The sequence below is a fragment of the Hippocampus zosterae genome, chromosome 7 (genome assembly GCF_025434085.1).
Source record: "Hippocampus zosterae strain Florida chromosome 7, ASM2543408v3, whole genome shotgun sequence".
Taxonomy (NCBI): Eukaryota; Metazoa; Chordata; class Actinopteri; order Syngnathiformes; family Syngnathidae; genus Hippocampus; species Hippocampus zosterae.
The window spans coordinates 22,879,304-22,902,886 of record NC_067457.1 but is presented as its reverse complement, the minus strand read 5'-3'; the positions used below and the strand labels follow the sequence as shown (position 1 = coordinate 22,902,886).

General features: G+C 43.9%; 4 protein-coding genes across 5 annotated transcripts; 1 reads left to right on the top strand and 3 right to left on the bottom strand.

Moving 5' to 3' along the window:
• Positions 1–37: 37 nt before the first annotated feature.
• Positions 38–8,708, bottom strand: si:ch73-196l6.5 (riboflavin transporter 2). The gene is made up of 5 exons (XM_052069292.1): positions 8,361–8,708; positions 2,979–3,052; positions 919–1,907; positions 659–782; positions 38–580 (listed from the first exon to the last, which is right to left on the bottom strand). The coding sequence occupies exons 3-5, from the start codon at positions 1,890–1,892 to the stop codon at positions 371–373; spliced, it is 1,308 nt and encodes a 435-aa protein (XP_051925252.1). The 5' UTR covers positions 1,893–1,907; positions 2,979–3,052; positions 8,361–8,708; the 3' UTR covers positions 38–370.
• A 109-nt stretch (positions 8,709–8,817) lies between these two features.
• On the bottom strand, positions 8,818–14,612 carry slc52a2 (solute carrier family 52 member 2). The gene is made up of 5 exons (XM_052069291.1): positions 14,157–14,612; positions 12,787–13,371; positions 11,689–12,004; positions 11,459–11,582; positions 8,818–10,507 (listed from the first exon to the last, which is right to left on the bottom strand). Exons 1-5 carry the CDS (start codon positions 14,284–14,286, stop codon positions 10,298–10,300), a joined length of 1,365 nt encoding a protein of 454 aa, XP_051925251.1. The 5' UTR covers positions 14,287–14,612; the 3' UTR covers positions 8,818–10,297.
• Positions 14,613–15,029: 417 nt separating this feature from the next.
• Positions 15,030–18,716, bottom strand: LOC127605004 (uncharacterized). 2 transcript variants are annotated; one of them, XM_052072541.1, is made up of 3 exons: positions 18,265–18,716; positions 17,883–17,949; positions 15,030–17,781 (listed from the first exon to the last, which is right to left on the bottom strand). In XM_052072541.1, exons 2-3 carry the CDS (start codon positions 17,941–17,943, stop codon positions 15,335–15,337), a joined length of 2,508 nt encoding a protein of 835 aa, XP_051928501.1. In that variant the 5' UTR covers positions 17,944–17,949; positions 18,265–18,716; the 3' UTR covers positions 15,030–15,334. The 2 variants fall into 2 exon arrangements, with proteins under 2 accessions (XP_051928501.1, XP_051928502.1); XM_052072542.1 differs by lacking the exon at positions 18,265–18,716 and adding an exon at positions 18,098–18,258.
• A 184-nt stretch (positions 18,717–18,900) lies between these two features.
• Positions 18,901–23,310, top strand: fbxl6 (F-box and leucine-rich repeat protein 6). Its single transcript, XM_052072568.1, is given in 11 exon segments — positions 18,901–19,231; positions 19,561–20,111; positions 20,694–20,852; positions 20,934–20,997; positions 21,098–21,129; positions 21,131–21,227; positions 21,340–21,447; positions 21,523–21,636; positions 21,962–22,193; positions 22,506–22,749; positions 23,030–23,310. Coding segments are annotated over 10 exon segments (1,689 nt in total). The 5' UTR covers positions 18,901–19,231; positions 19,561–19,602; the 3' UTR covers positions 23,160–23,310.
• The last annotated feature ends 273 nt before the right edge of the window (positions 23,311–23,583 follow it).

Sequence of the window (23,583 nt, the reverse complement as noted above, 5' to 3'; positions counted from 1 at the left end):
GAACCTAGATCACATCGAATTATGTATATATTCCATTAAAAAAACAAAACATTCACATGAAACCATACTGAAAGCTACGTCACAGAGAGCAGCTACAGTAAAGTGTCGGTAGCTATTTATTTACACGTGACACAAACAACATGAATGTTAACAATTCTAGATCAAAACAGTCCATGAGAAAAATACTCAATATTATACTTCCACAATTTCTCCAATTACAACGTAAAATCTCACAGGAGTCTAAATATACAGTAATGAAGGGATGAAATTCATTCACACACATTTTCATGTCAATACAGGCTCAATGTCCTGTTAGCATGTAAAACTAGTCCCCAAAAAAAAAGTGTTTCAAATGCACGTCCTGGCTCCGTCACGGGCATCGGGTATTGCAAGGGTCGCCCGATGCAAAAAGGTTGTATACGCTGACCATGGGGAACATGGCGACGGCGCCCAGCAGGGAGCCCAGCTGCACTACAGCCCCGCACCACACCAGGGCGCAGTGGCCCTCGTCGCGCAGGATCACGCCGATGATCACCTTGACGTAGGACAGCGTGAGGACCATGACGATCCACGCCAGCACCTGCGGCGTGCCAGTAAATGCGAGACAGCCCGTTAAACAAAGTCGTCCCTCAACCGGGAAACGCTTTCATCAACTCACCATGATGACGACGCCCCAGACGTCGTTCACCAACAACGGACATGGACTCAGGGCGGCCATGCTCATTATAAAAGCCCCCACGCCACTGCCCAGCAATGTGAGTGCCCCCATCAGCCACAAGGATCTGGTTACAAATGAGACATTGTTTGCATGTGTTCATTTTTCACCGCTTTAAACACTCATTGGGTGTCTTCACATTTGTGGTTTGTAAAAAATAAAAATACTCAGAGGATCAAGAATGACACTTCTGACCGACTTGCCTTATTGGGAAAAACATGGCGATGAAGCAGGCCAGAGGATTGGACACCGCCGCCAGGGTGGCGGACAGGTGGTAGGCTTTGTTTCCGTACGGCATGCACGAGTACGACTGCACCGACGGAAGCACGGCGTTGGTGAGAGCGTTGGCCCACGCCAGGATCACGAAGATGTACGACACTTGAATCCAGCTGTAAGTCCCAACCCCAAAACTGCTCTTCTCTTTTGAGGGTCTGTATGGCTTCACCATAGGCCTCTTCTCCACCCAGTTCCTCTCCTGGACCCCGCCGGTGTAGTGGCTTTTGGTCGTCTCCCGCGCAACGGCGGGGTGACGGTTGAGCAGAAAAAACACCACCAGGCACACCAGCATCATGGCACTCAGGAAGAAGAAGAACACCTCGGCTGAGAAGTTGGCCGGCTGCATCTGAGCCCGAAGCGTGGAAAAATCATCGGTGGTGTTTTGGTCGCCGGTCCCGTTGATGCAACGGATCACACCCACGCCCTGGACGAGCGCCACGACAGCCGGCAGCAGGCCACTCATGCCCTCGCCGATATAGTAGGTGGTGAGGTACTGGGGCTCGAGGCGCATCATGAAGGGAAGGAAGGTAACCGAGGAGGTGCAGTCGACGGCGGCCAGGAAGAAGGTGAGGACGAGTAACGCCACGCTGCGGGGTGACCCCGCCACCACGAGCGTCTCCTTCCAGAAGAAAGCCAACAGGAAACTGGCCACCGTGCCCAGGGCGATGACGACGTAAATGACCGCCGTCTCGTTGAGGGCTCCCGGTCGGAAGCGGTGCATCAGGGTGACCAGGAGCGGGCCGACGTTGGCCATCTGGATGAGAACCGAGAGGTACGATGGGAGGTACCAGCCCTCGGGAATCTGGGGGACGATCAACGGAAGCTCCACCCACAGACCACAGATGGACACCCAGGAGCCCAGACCGAAGAGGCACGCCAGCAGGTGGGTGAGCGCAGACATGGCCGAGGTTCTTTTCTAGAAGGGACAAAGTTCAGGAATAGTCGTCCGAGATTAACCTCGTTGACACTAAAATCCTAGACCAGAGGTGTCAAACTCATTTTTGTCACATTGTAGTTACGGTTTGCCTTGGAGGGCCGTTCTCAATTCTAGGAAACCATATTGGCCCGAATATAAGACGGCCCTGATTATAAGACGACCCCCTCTTTTTCAAGACTCGAGTTTGAAAAAAGACTTTTTCAACACCAAATTAATTTTTATACAGAAAATAATTACAGTGCATCTGAAACAAATGATTTTAACAATATATTTGAGAGAAAAAGCATGTTATTTTGCCTCATTCCAATCTAAAGTGCAATCACATTCGTAAATGAATGGCTTCTGTTTTTTGAAATGTAAATTACATCCTAACTTCGCCTCAGCTGCTGGTTAACCTGCCGATCTTCGACCCACTTTTCTCCAGATTGTTGCTACGTTATCTCTTCTATTATTTTCTTCTCTTTTCTTTCTTACTGCTATTTTTTGTTTTTCTTCTTTGTGCTACCGCTATTTTGATTTTCATTCTTCGGGGGTTCACTTTGGCTTGGGGAGTCAAGATCAGCATTCGCTTCAATGATATCTGGCGCCACGTAGCGTCATCAATGGGTATAACGTCTAGACGCCCAATATAAGACGATCCCTACTTTTTCAGTCTTATTTCAATGCAAAAAAAAAAAGTCTTATATTCGGGCCAATACAGTAAATGTTTAATCACCTCCACGTATTACATACACAGCACACAACAAATGAATGAATAGCTAGTTTTAAACCCAGAAGTCAAGAACAATAAACGAATTGTGGATTACACATGACAATTTGAAATGTTGGTTCAGACTTGAGCAAGCATCATGGAACTTGACATGCTTAATTTGCTCTTGCGTGCCACGTAAAATGATGTGGCGGGCCAGATCTGGCCCCTGGGCCTTGACTTTGACACCGGTGTCCTAGACCAGGATCATCAAGTCCTCTCTAAGTGCAGTACAGTACTGCTGAAGTGGAGTAGCATAAAAAAAAAATCTATGAAAAAAAAGTTGCACATTAATGTTTCACCTGCAGTGTGGAAGAGTCTTGATGTCAACTTTGCGACAATCGTCTTGCGGGTTTAATCTTTACTTTATCTGGTCCTGCGATGGGGAAGGGGGGCGGGGAAGAACAATTTGGAAATCATTAAAATAAAAGGAATGTTGCACACGTGTCTCGCCAGTCAAGTCTTGAGTTCACATCAACAATCCTGCAAGGCTGTTACATAAAGTGGGACTGACTGGTTTGTTTATTGTTCAGGAGATTTTACAAGACTGAGGGGATCAGGATCAAACTTGGCCAGGGTGGACTTAAGACATTCCTGCCTCCCCACCGAGTCCCAGATGGTCAGGCGAAGACATCACAACTGCACTTGTATCATTTTTTTTTAACAATTCTTTAGCATTGAAACAATTACATTTTATTCAAGCCAGTCAGGGTCGGTACAATTGAGCCGTAGCCATTCATAAAATCAAAAGGCATCATTGCTGATCCTCCTCGCCGCCGCCCCCTATCAAAAAAGTGACAACAATGAAAAGAAGAAAATAAACGATCATGTATGGTAAGACGGTTTTAGTGGAAAAGACGACCATGTATTGTAAAGCGTTTTTTACCGAAAACAACGACCATATATCGTAGGGCTCTTTAGCCCCCCAAAAAAGACCATGTATAATTAGGCGTTTTTTGCCGAAAAACAACCCAACCATGTATAGTAAGGCGTTTTTAGCCCAAAAAAACGATCATGTATAGTCAGCCATTTTTTGTTGAAAAAAACGACTATGTATAGTAAGGCGTTTTTAGCCGAAAAAAAACGACCATGTGTATAGTAAGGCCATTTTAGCCATAAAAAACAACCATGTATAGTCAGGCGTTTTTAGCCGAAAAAAAAAGTCCATGTATAGTAAGGCGTTTTTAGCCGAAAAAAACGACCATGTATAGTCAGGCGTTTTTAGCCGACAAAAACGACCATGTATAGTAAGGCTTTTTTAGCCAAAAAAACGACCATGTATAGTAAGGCGTTTTTAGCCCAAAAAACGATCATGTATAGTCAGCCATTTTTTGTTGAAAAAAACGACCATGTATATATAGTAAGGCGTTTTTAGCCGGGAAAAAAACGACCATGTATAGTAAGGCTTTTTTAGCCAAAAAAAGACCATATATAGTAAGGCGTTTTTAGCCGAAAAAACGACCATGTATAGTAAGGCGTTTTTAGCCGAAAAAACCGACCATGTATAGTCAGGCGTTTTGAGCCGAAAAAAAACGACCACGTATAGTAAGGCGTTTTTAGACGAAAAAAACGACCATGTATAGTAAGGTGTTTTTAGCCGAAAAAAACGACCATGTATAGTCAGGCGTTTTGAGCCGAAAAAAAACGACCACGTATAGTAAGGCGTTTTTAGACGAAAAAAACGACCATGTATAGTAAGGTGTTTTTTGCCGAAAAAAACGACCATGTATAGTAAGGCGTTTTTAGCCGGAAAAAAAAAACGACCATGTATCGAAAGGCGTTTTTAGCCGGAAAAAAAAAACGACCATGTATCGAAAGGCGTTTTTAGCCTTTCTATACATGGTTTCTAAAAAAGCCTTACTATACATGGTCGTTTTTTTGGCTAAAAAAGCCGTACTATACAGGGGCTTTTTTTTCGGTCAAAAACGCCTTACTATACATGGTCGGGTTTTTTTCGGCTCAAAACGCCTTACTATACATGGTCGTTTTTTTCGGCTAAAAACGCCTTACTATACATGGTCGTTTTTTCGGCTAAATACGCCTTACTATACATGGACTTTTTTTTGGGCTAAAAAAGCCTTACTATACGTGGTCGGTTTTTTTTCGGTCAAAAACGCCTTACTATACATGGTCGTTTTTTTTGGCTAAAAACGCCTTACTATACATGGTCGTTTTTTCGGCTAAAAACGCCTTACTATACATGGGCTTTTTTTTCGTCCAAAAACGCCTTACTATACATGGTCGTTTTTCTCGGCTAAAAACGCCTTACTATACATGGGCTTTTTTTCCGTCCAAAAACGCCTTACTAGATTTGGTCGTTTTTTTGGCTAAAAACGCGGTATTATACATGGTCGTTTTTTCGGCTAAAAACGCCTTACTATACATGGGCTTTTTTTTCGTCCAAAAACGCCTTACTATACTTGGTCGTTTTTTTGGCTAAAAAAGCCTTACTATACATGGTCGTTTTTTTCGGCTAAAAACGGCTTACTATACATGGGCTTTTTTTTCGTCCAAAAACGCCTTACTATACTTGGTCGTTTTTTTGGCTAAAAAAGCCTTACTATACATGGGCTTTTTTTTCGTCCAAAAACGCCTTTCTATACATGAACTTTTTTTTTCGGCTAAAAACGCCTTACTATACATGGTCGTTTTTTTCGGCTAAAAACGCCTTTCTATACATGGTCGTTTTTGTCGGCTAAAAACGCCTTACGATAGATACATGGTCGTTTTTTTTTTCGGCTAAAAACGCCTTTCTATACATGGTCGTTTTTTTGGCTAAAAAAGCCTTACTATACATGGTCGTTTTTTTCGGCTAAAAACGCCTTACTATACATGGTCGTTTTTTCGGCTAAATACGCCTTACTATACATGGACTTTTTTTTGGGCTAAAAAAGCCTTACTATACGTGGTCGGTTTTTTTTCGGTCAAAAACGCCTTACTATACATGGTCGTTTTTATTGGCTAAAAACGCCTTACTATACATGGTCGTTTTTTCGGCTAAAAACGCCTTACTATACATGGGCTTTTTTTTCGTCCAAAAACGCCTTACTATACATGGTCGTTTTTCTCGGCTAAAAACGCCTTACTATACATGGGCTTTTTTTTCGTCCAAAAACGCCTTACTAGATTTGGTCGTTTTTTCGTCTAAAAACGCCTTACTATACATGGGCTTTTTTTCCGTCCAAAAACGCCTTACTAGATTTGGTCGTTTTTTTGGCTAAAAACGCCTTATTATACATGGTCGTTTTTTCGGCTAAAAACGCCTTACTATACATGGGCTTTTTTTTCGTCCAAAAACGCCTTTCTATACATGGTCGTTTTTTTGGCTAAAAAAGCCTTACTATACATGGTCGTTTTTTTCGGCTAAAAACGCCTTACTATACATGGTCGTTTTTTCGGCTAAATACGCCTTACTATACATGGACTTTTTTTTGGGCTAAAAAAGCCTTACTATACGTGGTCGGTTTTTTTTCGGTCAAAAACGCCTTACTATACATGGTCGTTTTTTTTGGCTAAAAACGCCTTACTATACATGGTCGTTTTTTCGGCTAAAAACGCCTTACTATACATGGTCGTTTTTCTCGGCTAAAAACGCCTTACTATACATGGGCTTTTTTTTTCGTCCAAAAACGCCTTACTAGATTTGGTCGTTTTTTCGTCTAAAAACGCCTTACTATACATGGGCTTTTTTTCCGTCCAAAAACGCCTTACTAGATTTGGTCGTTTTTTTGGCTAAAAACGCCTTATTATACATGGTCGTTTTTTCGGCTAAAAACGCCTTACTATACATGGGCTTTTTTTTCGTCCAAAAACGCCTTACTATACTTGGTCGTTTTTTTGGCTAAAAAAGCCTTACTATACATGGTCGTTTTTTTCGGCTAAAAACGGCTTACTATACATGGGCTTTTTTTTCGTCCAAAAACGCCTCACTATACTTGGTCGTTTTTTTGGCTAAAAAAGCCTTACTATACATGGGCTTTTTTTTCGTCCAAAAACGCCTTTCTATACATGAACTTTTTTTTTCGGCTAAAAACGCCTTACTATACTTGGTCGTTTTTTTGGCTAAAAAAGCCTTACTATACATGGGCTTTTTTTTCGTCCAAAAACGCCTTTCTATACATGAACTTTTTTTTTCGGCTAAAAACGCCTTACTATACATGGTCGTTTTTTTCGGCTAAAAACGCCTTTCTATACATGGTCGTTTTTGTCGGCTAAAAACGCCTTACGATAGATACATGGTCGTTTTTTTTTTCGGCTAAAAACGCCTTTCTATACATGGTCGTTTTTTTGGCTAAAAAAGCCTTACTATACATGGTCGTTTTTTTCGGCTAAAAACGCCTTACTATACATGGTCGTTTTTTCGGCTAAATACGCCTTACTATACATGGACTTTTTTTTGGGCTAAAAAAGCCTTACTATACGTGGTCGGGTTTTTTTCGGTCAAAAACGCCTTACTATACATGGTCGTTTTTTCGGCTAAAAACGCCTTACTATACATGGGCTTTTTTTTCGTCCAAAAACGCCTTACTATACATGGTCGTTTTTCTCGGCTAAAAACGCCTTACTATACATGGGCTTTTTTTTCGTCCAAAAACGCCTTACTAGATTTGGTCGTTTTTTCGTCTAAAAACGCCTTACTATACATGGGCTTTTTTTCCGTCCAAAAACGCCTTACTAGATTTGGTCGTTTTTTTGGCTAAAAACGCCTTATTATACATGGTCGTTTTTTCGGCTAAAAACGCCTTACTATACATGGGCTTTTTTTACGTCCAAAAACGCCTTACTATACGTGGTCGTTTTTTTTGGCTAAAAAAGCCTTACTATACGTGGTCGTTTTTGTCGGCTAAAAACGCCTTACGATACATGGTCGTTTTTTTTTTTCGGCTAAAAACGCCTCACTATACATGGGCTTTTTTTTTGGCTAAAAAAGCCTTACTATACGTGGTCGTTTTTTTGCGGCTAAAAACGCCTTACTATACATGGACTTTTTTTTCGTCCAAAAACGCCTTACTATACATGGTCGTTTTTTTTGGCTAAAAACGCCTTACTATACATGGTAATTTTTTTCGGCTAAAAACGCCTTATTATACATGGTCGGTTTTTTTCGGCTCAAACGCCTCACAATACATTGACTTTTTTTTCCGTCCAAAAACGCCTTTCTATACATGGTCGTTTTTTTTTCGGCTAAAAACGCCTTACTATACATGGTCGTTTTTTTGACTAAAAAAGCCTTACTATACATGGTCGTTTTTTTTTTCGGCTAAAAACGCCTTACTATACATGGGCTTTTTTTTCGTCCAAAAAAGCCTTACTATACGTAGTCGTTTTTTTGCGGCTAAAAACGCCTTACTATACATGGTCGTTTTTTTGGGCAAAAAAATTCGTCACATGAACATGAACAGGTTCAATGTCAGGCTCGCGCTGAGCTTGCTGATGATCTGATCATTTGAATCAGGTGTGTTGCAACAGGGAGACTTGGAAAACATGCAGGGCAGAGGCCCTCCAGGACCTGAGTTTCACACCTATGATGTATAGTAAGATGTTGTTCGTCGACAAAGACGACCATGTATAGTAAGGCGTTTTTTTGCCGGAAAAAAACGTGTTCGCGGAGCAACAAAAACACTTGACTACACATGCATGCATGAAACCATTATTTTCAAAAAAAGTTAAACATGGATACTCACAATTACTCGGGATGGAGTGTTCGGAGCGACTGACTGCAGTCCAAAGTTCATGATTAAGCCCGACCCTCCTCGCCGAGGGCGGGCGCGTTCGTGTTCTCGTTCATCCAGCCGTGCCACGTGCTGATTTTTGCTGATCGCAATGTTTTCAAGAGCAGATCTGTGCGATACCTCGGAGAGGGGCGGGCGGCATCACATGTTGTCGTTTGGCACCACTTTGCCTGCAAGCTGTGTTTTTTTTTTAATGATGGGACGTAAGTTGGACTTGCTTGCAGCTTTGTAACTGGCCACTTCTTCCAAGACAATGTCTACATCAATTCCAAAGGATGTTTTTTTTTTTTTGGAATGTGTAATTGATAAATGGTCTTAATTCATTCAGTACTAACCAATTCTAGACCAAGTCTGAAAAGACGTTGAAAAACGTCTTTGGGAGTGAATGAGTTAAATAAGACACCGTACATTAAATAAAACATGTTTTATTACATGAGTTGTCATTCATACTAAATAGTCAGCCATTTTATTAATCAACATTGTTTTCCTGAATGAAAAGTATTACCGCGTATGATTAAGTAAGTAAAATTACAAAACAAAACAAAAGCTTCTCACCACTATTAAACTCCTGGTCTCTGAGGTTTAGTAAATGCAGAAAATACTTCATTCAAAATGCAGTTTAAGAGGGCTCCACTTCCAGTGCTTATAAAAAGTCCACACACTCGTGTTTTAGCGCCAGGTTTTCTGTGACCGCTAAAAATAAAACGCGTGAGCAGTGTTGCTTCTGCACCAAACATTCTTTTTTGAAAAGTACGGCCATAAACTTGAACCTCGTTTTCTTCCGACCGTAAAGCAATCAGCGTTACTATGAAAACAGTCCAGTTTTTGCGAGAACGCAAAACAAAAGGACAGGAAAAGCCCACTAAAACTACTCAACGTTATTTGAGGTGAGTTAGAGGCACATTACGGACAATGTTGGCAATGTCGTGAATAGATATATCACTTTTGTTTTTTCTTGAGTTGGAACTTGTACGTGTCAGGCGCATGAATGCTAAAAAAATAAATAAATGTTTTTTTAAATATGTCACAGAATCCTGCCATTTCAACAAAGGTGTGTAGACTTTTGGTATGTTCCCCTGACTTAGTGTGCGACAACAAGAGTAAAACACACACACACACAAACACATAGCAGCCATGTGATGCCCCACATGACAGGCGCATACGAAAGCAAACAAGAGTTCAATTGATGAAAACGGCGACAACGCAACCATACTTTGCAAGAGGTCCTACTCGCACCCGAGATCTGACCCGCTCTCAATGTTGGCTTCGGCGAGCAAGTTCCGAACTGGTTTCGCGTCTTTTGCACTTTTTCGGGAATCAAAATCCACACTGAAAATGACAAAAGCCTCACAGTCACTTCTTTGAAAACTTGTAATTGAAGCGTGCACTCAACACTGGCGGCAGCGGGTTTTAATTCCTCAAGCTTTTTTTTTTTTTTTTGGCGTCCGGTTTGTAATGGCTCTCTTGGTGCGGTCCAGAATAAATCCGCATTCGCTTTTCCACGCCGGCTAAAAAGCCCGAACATCCGAACTCATTCCAATCAACGGTGATTTAAAAACAAAAAGCCACAATTCCTACTTTGACGTTAAAGCAGCACAACAAGATGGCAGGAAGTCATTAGGAAGGAGGGTGAAATATTGAAGCGATTAGTGCAGACTGAAAGGGCGACTCACTGAGGAGAAGTTTGTGCCGTTCTGTCCTCGAGGAAATAGTGTCACATGGTCCAAATGTTTAAAAAAAAAAAAAAACGGGTTCAATTCTCAGCGCACATGAGCCCCTCGGCCAACGTGCGGCAAAACAACACTCCCACTGTCATCCACCAGTTTGGACGGCGTCGTGCTTGAGAAGCAAGTGATGCTTCTATGGGAGCTGTGTGTTCAAATCTGGCTTTAACTGCACCCGTCGATGCAGTCCTGCCCCCGCTTGAAGACGTTGTAGACGTTGACCAGCGGGAACATGGCGAGCGCGCCCAGCAGTGAGCCGGCTTGAATGGAGATGCCGCACCAGAGCAGGCCGGCGTGGCCCGCCTCGTGCAGGAGCGTGCCAATCACCACCTTCAGGTAGGAGAAGAGCCCCGTGAACATGATCCAGGAAGCCACCTGCAAAAGGGAGCCAGGCGGCGATTTACTCATTTGCACGGAGGATTGCCGTGTTTCACGACTTTTCCCAAAAATTCATTTGACACTTGATGAACGGCAAAATAAAAGGGGGGGAAAATAAATTAAAGACTTCTTGGGAATCCTTCAAGTTAGACAATCAAATTGTGGCAGCTTCAGTCATGTTTTAGGTCTTAGGTTAGGGGTGTCAAACTCTTTTCACATTGTGGGCCACATACGGCCTCGGTAGATGTCAAGTGTGCCGGACCATTAAAATTATACCATACTCTGCTATAAATAACCAAAATATCATGTCTTGCCTTTGTTTTGGTCTAAAGAAGCACAAGAACATTAGGGAAACGTTGACATTTAATGAACATACCTTTTACAAAACATTTCATGAAGCACCTTCGATTTCCTTCGGCAAATGTGCAATTTACTTTTATCATTCATATATATCAATTGCAACTGATCGCACCGATTGTGACAAAGGCGCAAATGTTTAACAATTGCTATTGAAAAATATAGTCATGCACTTTTAAGATGAAATGAGATTTATAAAGAAAGGACTTTTTAAACCATTTACACACGTGCATATAACATTACATTTAATCCCTGCCTACATCTTACAAATAAAGGATTCACATGTCCTTGATAGCGTCGGCCGTGTTGGGTCTGTCTCAGTGACAGACTGAGACTGCTGTTGTCTTCTATTCTGATCAAAACAGTGTGTCCCCCTAGCGGATACTCCTCAAATTGCACTCAATTAAAAATATTCATTCCGTGTCTTTTATGCATTTTTTCACTTTTAAATTACAGGGTGCAGTATCTGAACTTTTTTTTTTGGGGGGGGGGGGCGTGGGGGGGGCACTCCGAGTATGAGGACAGACAAAGTATCAGCACCAATACAGAATTATTCGCCGAAGATTTCAAGATTAAAACCTGGCCACTCACCACTAAAACTACACCAGTGGTGGTCCCCTGCAGAGGAGGACACGGACTGCGGGAAGCCAGAACCATCAGGTATGCCGCAAAGGCCCCTCCTGCCAAGGACAAGACACCCAGACGCGGAGAGGACCTGCAAGGCCAAAGCAAAATCGTTAGCTCAGAATCCACATGTTGGATTTGGAGGGTTGGGGCGCACGACAAGCCGTCTAAAGGGAGCGGTCGCCTGTCCGTCTCACCTCAGGATCACAAACATGGCGAGGAAGCAGGCCAGCGGGTTGGCGATGTTGCCGAGGACCACCGAGAGGTGGAAGGTCATGGTGCCGTAAGGCAAACAGGTGAAGCTCTGGACGGACGGTAGGACGCCGTTGGTGAGCGCGTTGGAGACCGCGAGGAGCGAGAGAAGGTAGATGTTGTGCAGCGTCCAAAACGATGACGCGGGCGGCGACTGCGCCCCCTCTGGACGCACCTCCTCCTGAGACACCGCCGAGCTGCCGTTGTTGAGCGGGCGTATCTCGTCATCACTTTTCACGGCCGCGTCCAGGGTGCCTAAACCTTTCAAATGTGAAATGGCAAACTTTTTACAAACCATAACTCCCAGAATTATCCGTACAACAACAACAAAAATCTGATAATCCACGGTAAAATATGGAGTGAATGGCTTCAGGTAAATAAATCCATTACAGCACAGGTGTCAAAGTCAAGGCTATGGGGCCAGATCTGGCCCGCCACATCATTTTATGTGGTCCGCAAAAGCAAATCCAGGATGTCAAGTTCCATGATGCTTGCTGAAGTCTGAACCAAAATTTCATTTTTATCTTCTCCCCTGTTATTTGCTGAAAAATATCTGGCATACTTTCAATGATGCCTTAAGATCATAAGCTGAGTCACAAGTTGGGGCGAAAGATCAGCTTATAAGAAGCAAGGAAAGTAGCAATTTAAAGTAGCAAGAGAACAAAGTTCAAGTGACACATCGATACTGTTTCATCCTTGGATATTGGGGAGGAGCCAAGTTTAGCTTGGGTTGTTAGCGGACGTTGGAGAGTCTTCACCCACCCCGTGAGCATTTCTTTTTTTCTGTTGAAAGGTTATTGAAGAGGAATGTTGCGATTTAGAGGTTGGGACAAAGTAGTACTGTATATTTTGGGTTCTAACTATTAATATTAGAAAGCACAAACATTTTTTTTGGGGGGGGGGGATAAATTTGTTGCATTTTTCATCATTATACAGGATTAGATGACTAAAGCCTAGGAAATATATATAGGTATATATTTTTTCTATTATCCCCATTTCTATCCCTGGAAATTAAAAAAGTCAAATTCCATATTTTTACATACTTTCAATATTTGTGTATGACCCCTGCGCATTGTCAGAGGGGGGCGGTCCGGCTTCTTTCGACGGTGTCAGTCGGCGCGTCAAAGCCAGGAAGCTCACCGCGGAAACCGACAGCATGACAAACAAGAACCAGAAGAAGTTCTGCGCCGGGAAATTCTCCTTGAGGTAGTGCGGCTGAACGGTGCCATTGACGACGGGGCACTCCAGTTGGCCCACGCCCTGCCCCAGCGCCACCACGCACGGGAACAACGCGCTCAGACCCTGTCCGATGAAAAAAGTGCGGATGTACTCCGGCGGGTAGCGGAACATGAAGGGCAGGAAGGTGACGTTGGATGTGCAGCACACAAGCGACAGCACGAAAGTGAGGAGCAGGAAGGACAGCGAGTGCAGCTGCCCCGCCACAATCGCTGTGTGCGCCCAGAAGATGGCCAGCAGTGCCGACGCCACCACCGCCAACGCCTGGATGCCGTGGATGAGCAGGCGCTCGTTGAGGCGGCCTGGCGCGCAGTGATGCGTGACGGTCACCGCCACCGGACCAATGTTGCCGAACGCGATCAGGACTGAGAGGTATGCCGGCAAATTCCAACCTGCGATAACGCACACAAAAAAAAAAGTATTTTGAATACAACTCGAACAGCATTTTTTTCCAACATCAGGTTAATAGTCCTCAATCATCAGCAAGAATACTTACTCTAGAAAAATATGACTCAAATATAGAGAAAAAAAATGGACCTCCAATAATTACTTGAGTCAGAGTAAGACTCAATGATTAAAAAAATATATTGAAGAACTGGTGAGTTATGTCTGATGTGTAATTGTTATTTTTAAAATCAGAGCATACATTTTTAATGAGACATAAATACAAACATAGGAATGTGAAATATCTGATGCAGCCCAAAAATATTAATTCCACGAAAGCATTAATACGTCTTTACAAATGTTCGGCAATAAATACGCATTATAAGTGTCAGAAATAAGAGGTTATTGATATTGATATCGGCCAAAAGAGTCATTTTCTGGAGCCGTCATTTGAGATGCGAAACCTCCAGAGTAACTATTTGCTCTGACGTCACTGTACATGAATTAAGCAATTATGTTACACTTTTGCACATTTGTAAGGGCTATTATTTCACCAAACTTTTGTTAGCGGACTGAAATTATTCCAATACCTGTCGACATGACTTCATGGACATGTTGTATGTCAAGTGTAATTGTTAGCAGAATCCCAATGTGCTATTTCCGAATCATTTAAAAGCGAATAAATGGGTTAGTGTCACACGCTAGCTAGCTAATGGCTAGCCTGAATGATTTCGACCGGTGAGCAAAGTCTTGCGGGTGGTCGACGAGGGAACGTCATGAAGCGGACACTGACCTTCGGGCAGCACGCCGACGATGATTGGGAGCTCGACCCACAAACTATTGACTGAAATCCACGACCCCATAGCGAACAGTGCCATGAGGCCGTGGGTCACCGCATTGCTCCTCCACCAGCCGGGCGACATGACGCCGACAACTTCGGCCCAAAGAACGGAGAAGGAACCGCGGTGAACAATTGGTTCGTTCACCTTGCTTGTTTGTTTTTCTAAAGAGACACCGGTAAACCTCTGCTCCTCAGGCCGCGTTGGAGTGGAAGCAATAGTAGACCCTCGCCGAGGAGTTCCCGCCCCTTGAGATGCCTTCAAGTACTCTTTGTAAAATAATGATCCCTTGCTTTTTGTTTGACGTGTTCGCGGCTCTATCAAACGTGGATGCAATACGTTGTATGAATATCGTACAGAATGTACACCCGTAACACACTACTGCCCTATAAACATTTTTACTAACCGATTGTCTTCGTGTTTCCATGGGGTTTTCTCGAAGTTATGAGGCATTTAATATTTTTGAGAGCATTGAAAGCGTCACGGTCTGCCTTGTGACTCGCCTGAGAAGGGTGCGTTCGTTTTATAACCACAATACAACTAAGAAGGACGGATGCTCAAATACTGTACGTTCACTTATCCTCGAAAATCTTGACACATTTCTGCCTGATGTGGGAAGTGTCAAGTGTCCCCTCTCCCCAATTTCGCTGCTGTCGACTGCAAATTTCCCCAGTGTGGAACAAATAAAGGTTATCTTATCTTATGACCTCAAGTGACCTGGATAATTGCTTATTATGCAACAACTAATGACCACCAAATATCACTTGAGAAAACAAAACACTCACGTTGCTTAAATGCACAATGACAAAATTCAGGCTGACTAATCATACAGATATTTGTTTTATTTTTCCGGTCATACAGTAGTGCATCAATTCATTGTTGGTCAGTCCTGACAGCATATTTAAAATGAAGGCAAACGCTCCCTCTCAACCCAGCATGATCGCAGACGCTACAACATTTAAAAATAAATTACATTATCAGTCCACAAATAAAGTGGGCTCAGAAATTACTAGCCGTCCCAAAAAACATGATATTTGCATTTGAGTGGGAAAGACGGAGCTATTTAGCTATATTTATGCTTTGTGAATGAATGCTCCTAATTCATTGGCAATATTACACCAGTTGATTCACTTCAGAGTTTGGGATGGCCGTCCTCCACGCTCGGACGCACGCACTTCCTCACCGCAGTCTTCCTGGGGGCCAAAACGATCGAGTAGCCCGGCTTGAGGCGGGGCAGGGAGAGTTTCAACTTTAGCGTCATGTCGGTGGTGGTGCGGAAATTAGAGTTGAGGATGGGGTCGGTGTTGTGCAGCACCATTTTCTGAAAGGCAATCTCGCATCGGATCGCCTCGCACCTTGTCTGCCTGTCACTGTCGGCCAAGCGCAGGAGCAGCTTGTCCACATCCTGCTGCGTGCGGCACGGCCCCCCATTTCTATCCACGGTGGCGGTGATGTAATCCAGGTCCATGCACTCCGAAATGACAGTCTTAACTGCTGGACGTTTTACCACCTTCTGCCGTCCCCGACCTTTGACCCAATGTGCCCCGCTGGCAGCGTTGGTAGTCTGCCCGTCGATATGGTCTTCAACATCGGACGAACTCAAGTCCTCCGAGCTATCAGAGTCCGTGGGGCGTGTTTTGTCTTTTTGCCCCGGCGGCGGGCTATAGGGATAGTCGGCCATCAGGACGGCGAACTTGCAATTCAGCAGTTTCATGTTCACATCAGATGACGGCACTTGAGCGTAACGTCCTCCCGGCAAGAAGACAATCAGGTGCTCCTCAGCAACGCCGGCGATCACCTTGATCATCCTTTTCAGGCAGACCCTGATGAGGTCCCTGTTGGTGTGCAAGTCGTCACAGTATTGGTACACGCCGTTGTACATCTTATCTTGCAGTGCGTACTGCAGGAAGACATTGGTGACCTTCTCGGGCACCATCAGAGTGGAGGGATCTTTGGACCATTCTAGGAACTTCTGGTAGAGACAAAGCAGGTACTGGCTGAAGAGGGAGTATTCACCTGTGCTCTTTAGAAGCTGCCAGTAGGGGCCCATGACTTTGCAGTAGATGATTGCGAGAACGCACACGATGCTTTGGATGACAGAATCACTGGCGTCGGCGACCACGCTCTCGAGGAGGACGTTGGGGCACTCGTCGTCGTTGAGCGCCAGCATGTCAGAGAAGAAAGGCGCCACCTCGTTGTGGTGGTGAATGAGGCCCGCGGCGGCCTCGAAGTAGCTGCTGAACAGCGTCGACGGCCTCCTGACTAGCCGTGAGGGGTTTTTCTTCTCCTTGCAGAAGGCCAGCCAGTGCTTGTTGTAGTTTAGCAAAGCCCCCTTGCTAGGGGTCAGCATGTTTGTGGCCATGTGGATAAAGCGGGAGGTGGCGCTCTCGGTGAAGCCGACCACGTTTTTAAAAAGGGGGTTTCCGTCCCGGCCCAGCTTGTCCCCCCGTGACTGGGTGATCTCGCTCTCGAAAGCCATAATCTGCTGCTCCACCATGTCGTGCACGTCCACTAAAAAATTGGCGTTGTGGTGTAGGAAGACCACCGGGGGCGCCAGCGAGACCTGCTCGCCAACAGAGTGAAGGATTTTCTCAAACCCCACCATGGTGGGATGCTCCTTGCATGTTAGCGCATACTGATTTCTGAGGAGGTCCCAGGAAATTCTCCTGCACTTTTTGGTTTGTCCATGATGTATACTCGACAACTTTTGGACAGATAACATAGCCACATCTAAAAGCGACGGCAATACCACTTCTTTTTTCACCGCGGCTATGTCGGGCATGCGCCCAGCGTTCTCGCTACCACTGCGGACTGACACGCATACCGAAGAATTCTCAGACCCCATGCTGGGAGAGATTTCGTAGCAATCCGGTTCGTCCTTGATCGTCATCTTTTCACATGGAGATGACTGTGTGCGCTTCTTGGCAGAGGTCCTGTGGTGGTCCCTTGAATTCACCAGTTCAAACGGACTCTGAAGCAAATTCTCCATCACAAAGTTTCGCCTGTGACTTCTCGTTTGAGAATTGCGGTAGCACATCTTTAACTTTTTGATCTTAACCTTTAGGACTTTGTAAGCTTTTTGAATTTTGCCGTCTTTGCAGTATTCCGGGTTGAAGTTCCTCAACCAGGTGACCAGGTTGATGGGGGAAACTCTCTCCCTTGTCACAAAGTTGTTCAGCTCTAGGATCAAACCGTTGGTGACCTCAATGGACTGTGCCCGGTCAGAAAAGTCTTTCATCTTTAAAAGGTGGTCTCGTTCAACACCAATGCTGTCGCATATGGGGCCCACAAAGTTGAAGTTCACATACGAATCCAGAAACGTCTGCCTGGCATCGCCTGCCAAGCTCAAGAAGGTGGCAATGCCTCTTTCGATCAAGCACCGAAAGTCTGCCGAATGGTAAACTGGGAAAATCCTCTTCAACCAATCGATCACAGAAATCCATGGGAAGTTATTGTCCTCCCTCATGAGTCCACTTTGAATTAACAGCCTGTTTTTGCAAAGCTCTCTGTCCAGATCCAAACCATCCCCCGTCTGAGGGCCAACAAAGTCTGCCACCAGCTTCCAATAATAATCGTCTCCTGAAAAACAGAAATATTAGAATTATACACCCCGTGGGACATAATAGTACAAATATTAATTTATATTCCAGCTTACTTTACATAATTGTTTTTAGACTTACTCAAATTGGCTTCAATTACAGCTGCTTTTCCACAAAGAGAGAAATTCCCCCCGGATTCCATTGTCAGCTGTTATGGTAGAGAAAAACTGCAGGTTCATGTGTCATCAATACACTAGCTGAGGTCTACACTTTATTACTGGTGTGTTCAAGTGTTTACTGGAATTAGTAGCCTAGTTAAAGCTGAATCTACACAAGTTAAATATTTGTGAAACTACATTCAATGTTACTGCAGGTCACGTGCGAAGCTAACGTTAGCATAGCTGTTGACTCGGAAGATCGTTAATCAGCGGTAGATAGCAGGCGGTAGCATTAGCAAAGTTTAAGCTAAGAGTACAAATAAACAACATGCATATGGATTTCAAAACGTGAACGTTTGTTTTACCGCGAAATATCCTAGGCTACTGCAAGGCGTCTTTCAACTCGTTGTGTTTCCCAGAAGTAAATAAAAACATGTGATTGGTCTAGGGATGACAGGCGGGTCTTTAGTTGAGCTTTCCACCAATCGCTTGGCCGCGTTATTTGCAATTTCGCAAACGGGCTAAATAGGCCAATGACCAAGACACATGTGTCAACGTGGGAGCCACCTTGGATGTGACAACGTTCCAACCAAAGGCGATGCATGAACATTGAAAATGTATGTATGACGCATTTGTTACCTGAATGAACACAGCGAAAAATACGACTATTAACAAAGGGGATGAAGGCAAGGGAGAGTACGGCATAAAAAGCCTACACACGCCTGTTCAAAAGGCAAGTTTTTGTGATATACAAAAATGAACCATGATAAATAATTTTAAAACGTATTATTTCCTCACAATGGTTCCTAACCTGTAACATATGACCGTTCAAAACATTGGTACGAAATGAAAAATATATATAATTTGTTATTATTGGTATGGCTTCGAATTTTTGGAATTCACAATAATACCGAATCGAGTCACTTTCTGTAGGGCGTGATCTGGATGCTGCAGCCAACCATATTGCAGCAATGTGCGTCCTGCAGCCAATCATGTTGCAGCAGGGCGTATCCCTTCTTGGTTGGGTTGAAGAAATAACAACAAATTGCTGCTCGAACCGTGGGATAGAAAATAGCAACCAAAACAAATAATCTCGCGAAATATAACAACCCGTGTTCAACGTTAGTTCGCACTTATTAAAATTGTGACTTTTGTCGTCGATATGTCGCGCGGTGCTGCTGACATCTTTAGCTAACACCTAGCAGCAGTGACGAGCTGCTCAATGGCGTTGTCGAAGTTCATTTATTCCCGAGTTGATCTAACTTTTGCCCAAATTGGTTGTGAACGTTTGGGTCTGTCAGTGTCACGAGAAAAGAGCTGCTGAGGTTTCAGGTAATATAAGAATATGGATAATTTAGAAGTATCAGTACATTTTGATTGTTTGTGAAATTGAACACGGCGTACTTATCACTGTCAAAATTATGAATGACTCAGACATCATAATTAAGGAAGGAAACACTTTGTCATGGCTCAGATTGGTTAGTACCGGTCATATAAATCGTAATGTAATGATGACCTGGCAAAAAGCGCTTCATAGTCATGTATGCGTGCATTGAACCAGTTCAAAACAGTTAAATATGCAAACGTGAACATGACAAGTAAAGAATATTATGTAAAACAGAACACAATTTCAGTGATATTTGTCAATGTCTATTTTTCAGGTTATGTTCATTGTGTTCATCGGCTTATAAAGAAAAGAAAACATGGCATCCACTGAAGGTGCTATTGAAGACGAGGCATCCGCATCCACCCAGGGCAACGACGCGCCAAATCCCCCAAAAGCCTCACTGAAAAGGAAAACCAATAAGACCCAAAACCAAAAGGCAAAAAAGAAAAAAACAGCCGTGAAGAGAACAGCTCAGCCCAGATTCACCGTCCACGAGTGTGAGGACATGCTCCTTGTCATATCCAGCAGCACCTCGCAGGTCGACGGCCCGGTCTGGGCCCACAAAAAGAAGAAGAAGGGAGGAAAGAAAAAGAATGCCAATATCAAAGGAAAGGGGGAGAAACGGAGAACAGTGAAGAAGAAAAAAACAAAACCTATTATCATTCATACCCCGACTGTTGAGAAACAAGAGGAGGTGACGCCTCCCGTGTTTGAGGCGGAGAAGCCAAACGACCACAGATGGGGCCAAAGTCTTCCGGAGGAGGTTCTGGTCAATATTTTTAAGATGGTGGTCATGCAAGATGGCGCTGTCCCATTTCTGTGCAGGTAGAAACCAGGTTTTGGTTTTTACATGAATATTTGGATTGGATAAACGTTATTGTCAAATGTACTGTATGTGTAACATACAGCAGAGATGACATTTCTTCCCTCTCAACATAAAACAAGAGAGGAGCCGCTGCGGGTGTCCGCGCCGCTATCAAAAGAAAAGTTAACAACAACAAAAAGACAAAATACAAAACAACACACATGAGACACACCAATCGTGCACTCTTCACCACTTTCCTGCATACACTTTGTTGTCTGAAGCAGTTATAGATGAAAGAGGAGCGAATCAAAGTGTCCTTTTCACCATTGGATCAAAGACGTCATGCTACAATGTGCACAATTAGCGTCATCATCAAAATGAGAAACTTCGTGAGAAGCTTCGTAATATAGACGTAACCAACAGTAAATGTTATTTTTACACATTATTTTAAAAAATTCAGATAATTTGAGGGAGAATTGTCCATGTTATTATGAGACAAAATTATGATGGACATTTTTTTTTTTTTTTGGAAAACCCTTTACTTTTCTCTGTTGATGTTTGCTTGATTACCAAAGCTAAAAAGCACGCGTCTTCCGCGCTAGGGTGGGAAGGGTGTGCCGCCTGTGGAACTCTGCCGCCGCCACTCCTGTCCTGTGGCGGAAAGTCTCCGTCGGTCACTGCTGGATCGCGCCGGGCAAAACTCAGCTGCCAAAAACGCAGAGTCGGATTAAAGACACATTAGACTGGATGGCGCGGAACAGGTATGGTCCTCGATGTTGCCATGACGATTAGCTGTGTCACCCTTCTGTATAAATAGATCAAATTTTTTTTTTTTTTTTAAGATTCTCTCAGCTTCGGGATTTCTCCCTCCACCACTGGACCAAGAATGTGGACCACGTTGTCAATGTAAGTTCATTCACCAAAATCTGCTTTTCCGTTGATGGTAGTTTCAGTTTGAGATATTGATATCGGCGATGATATAAAAAAAAAAAAAATCCCTCGGCAGGTTGTGTCGCAGTTCTGCCCTCGCTTGAGTGCCCACACTCTCCTACTGTACTGGTCTTACGGAGTTGGCCTTCCAGAGCCTGGGCCTGCACAGCTGCTCGCTGCAAAGCTTAAATCTACAGTACACGGAGGTGAGCCAATCGTGTGCAGCAAAAAATAAAAATACCTGTTTCTGTCAAATAAATGTATTGTACGGGGGGGGGGGGGGGGGGGGAAATGGCGTGTTTGTTTGTGTTGCTGTAGTTTCAAGTGGAAGGACTTCTCACGTACCTCGAAAGTCACGGCGCTCAGATCCAACAGATTTGGTTCACCCACGGCTTGAAGTATGACCGACTCCTCGCCGCCATTTCTGTAAGTAAAACACAAGGTTGTTCTCAAGCGCAGTGGGGAAAAAAAAAAAGCTTCATCCTGTGCTTGTGTTTTTAGAGGGGATGCTGTCCTGATCTGGAGTTGCTGGAGGTCAACACAAAGCTGGACAGTAAAGACGGCGAACTGCCCCTTTGCGTCCAAGCTCTCCAGATGGCTTGCCCTAAACTTAAGGTAGAAGAAGTAAATATCAGAGGTGGGGAGGAAGGGGCCTCAAGGCACATCACTTTGACTCGAATCAGCCTCAAGTTGCCAATTTTGTGAAAGCGAACTAAACCCTGTCCACTTGCTTTAAGTTCGCTAGTGACTTGACTTGCTTCTTTTTGCCACAGTCATTTGGGACTTGCTTGAAACTCGGGAAGTTTAAGATTTGATAATTCCTTATGACACGCACATGTGTAACTTTAATCTCACCTCCGGTAAATATTTTCTTGTGGCGTCCTGACTTTAATCATTACCAAGAAGAAAAAAAAAAATCCTCAATTTTACTTGTCATCAGACGTTCCGTATGCTGAATGTCCGGCCACTGCAGAAGAACATGCGGAATGGTGCCGAATTAGCTCTTGGTTTCCCTCTACTGGAGGAGCTGTGTATCGCCACCACATCATACTCCTACATGACCGACAAATACTTGTGGGATGTACTTTTTGGCTCCCCGCGGCTGCGAGTTCTGGATCTGAGAGGTTGCTCGCGCATCACGTCTGAGGGTCTGGCGGCACTACCCTGTCATGGTAAAGACGTCTTTTTTTAATTTTTTATTTCAGTGCCTTGTTCTGGAGATTCAAATTGGGCAAGGTTTGCAAATTAGAATTTGAGGTCAGAGGTTTTAAAAGACAGAGTGAGCAGTGAAAACTAGGCGAGTGATTTTCAAATCAGGGTTCTAAACATGTTAGGATTACTAATTTGGGGTTTTAAAGCAGGGTTAGAATTTCATTTAAAAAAGTAAATGATTGATCAAAATTTCAACAAGAAACTTTTGCAATGAAGAGATTTAACATTGTTCTTAAAAAAAATCCGAAATGGGCCCACCATGTCTCTTGCAGAGCTGGAGTGTCTCTTCTGGGGTCAATATTTCAGCAGCCACTTGGGCACGTCGTCCTTGAGGAAGGGCCTTCACGCCGTGACACAGAAATGGGGTCACACACTGCGGCAGCTGGATGTGGCCAATCAGCCATTCTCCGAGGAGGACCTGGAGGTGGCCATGCGCCACCTGGCGCAGGCCAACGATGCAGACACCCTTCGGTCGCTCAACCTGAGCGGGACCAGAATCACGCCGGCTGCCCTGAGGTACCAGGAAACGCTTTTCTTTGTTTACCCTTTGAACAACCATCATTAGCTCCATGGGAGAGGATCTCTGCCGTGTACGATTAGAGTACTCTAACCCTTTCAGGGACAGCGGTTAGGAAAGAGGACAGCTTATCATGTTATCAGGTTACAGGTTAACATTATTGGTGCATGAAAGGGTAAAATCAAAAGTCAAATACTGTATGTATCCCGGCTCGATAACAGTTGGGAAACATTGTTCTAAAGCACAAAGACTACCTTCATCTTTGCTGTGGTTTCGCAGGTCTGTCATCGGCCAAACAACAGCGTTAGACTACCTCAACCTGTCCTCCTGTCGGTATCTTCCCAGGGGGCTGAAGAGGATTTACCGTGGACAGGAGGACATTCGCCAGTTACTGGACAAATTGGAGTAGAGAAAAAATAATGAGACACGATGACCTGAACAAGATGCATCCAAGTTTTTTGTAAGACCACAAGTGAAGCCTGGATTCACCCGCTGCATTCTACTCTTCAAATAGACTCTTGTTATTGAATTGATTATTGGAAATAAACGTTTACAGTTTTCTATTGCGTTTTTGGTAGTTCTTTAAATATGGCACAGTTTGGGGATATTTGAGTAAAAATCATCATTGCACGAAAGGTTTTCAGTTGTTGCATTGCTCATTTTTCTTCTTGGCACTGAAAAGGCTACAAGCTAAATTCGCAACGTTTTGGGGTTTTTGCTTGTCGACGGTTCACCCTTGACATTGACTCTTAACTGTTGAAGTTCAGGCTGGAAAACCTGTTTGTAAAGCAAATACGAGTTTCAGAAATCCAGATAATACTTGTGACTAAAAC

What these genes read in the sequence shown, in the direction of transcription:
- LOC127605004 (XM_052072541.1), bottom strand. Translation starts at nt 17,943, where the DNA reads ATGGAATCCGGGGGGAATTTCTCTCTTTGTGGAAAAGCAGCTGTAATT. An exon ending in TGTAATTGAAGCCAATTTGA is followed by an intron (nt 17,782 to 17,882) that starts GTAAGTCTAAAA and finishes TCTGTTTTTCAG; the next exon opens with GAGACGATTATTATTGGAAG.
- slc52a2 (XM_052069291.1), bottom strand. Translation starts at nt 14,286, where the DNA reads ATGTCGCCCGGCTGGTGGAGGAGCAATGCGGTGACCCACGGCCTCATG. An exon ending in CGTCGGCGTGCTGCCCGAAG is followed by an intron (nt 13,372 to 14,156) that starts GTCAGTGTCCGC and finishes GCGTTATCGCAG; the next exon opens with GTTGGAATTTGCCGGCATAC. An exon ending in CCACTGGTGTAGTTTTAGTG is followed by an intron (nt 10,508 to 11,458) that starts GTGAGTGGCCAG and finishes TCCCTTTTGCAG; the next exon opens with GTGGCTTCCTGGATCATGTT.
- si:ch73-196l6.5 (XM_052069292.1), bottom strand. Translation starts at nt 1,892, where the DNA reads ATGTCTGCGCTCACCCACCTGCTGGCGTGCCTCTTCGGTCTGGGCTCC. An exon ending in GCCATGTTTTTCCCAATAAG is followed by an intron (nt 783 to 918) that starts GCAAGTCGGTCA and finishes ATTTGTAACCAG; the next exon opens with ATCCTTGTGGCTGATGGGGG. An exon ending in TCTGGGGCGTCGTCATCATG is followed by an intron (nt 581 to 658) that starts GTGAGTTGATGA and finishes GGCACGCCGCAG; the next exon opens with GTGCTGGCGTGGATCGTCAT.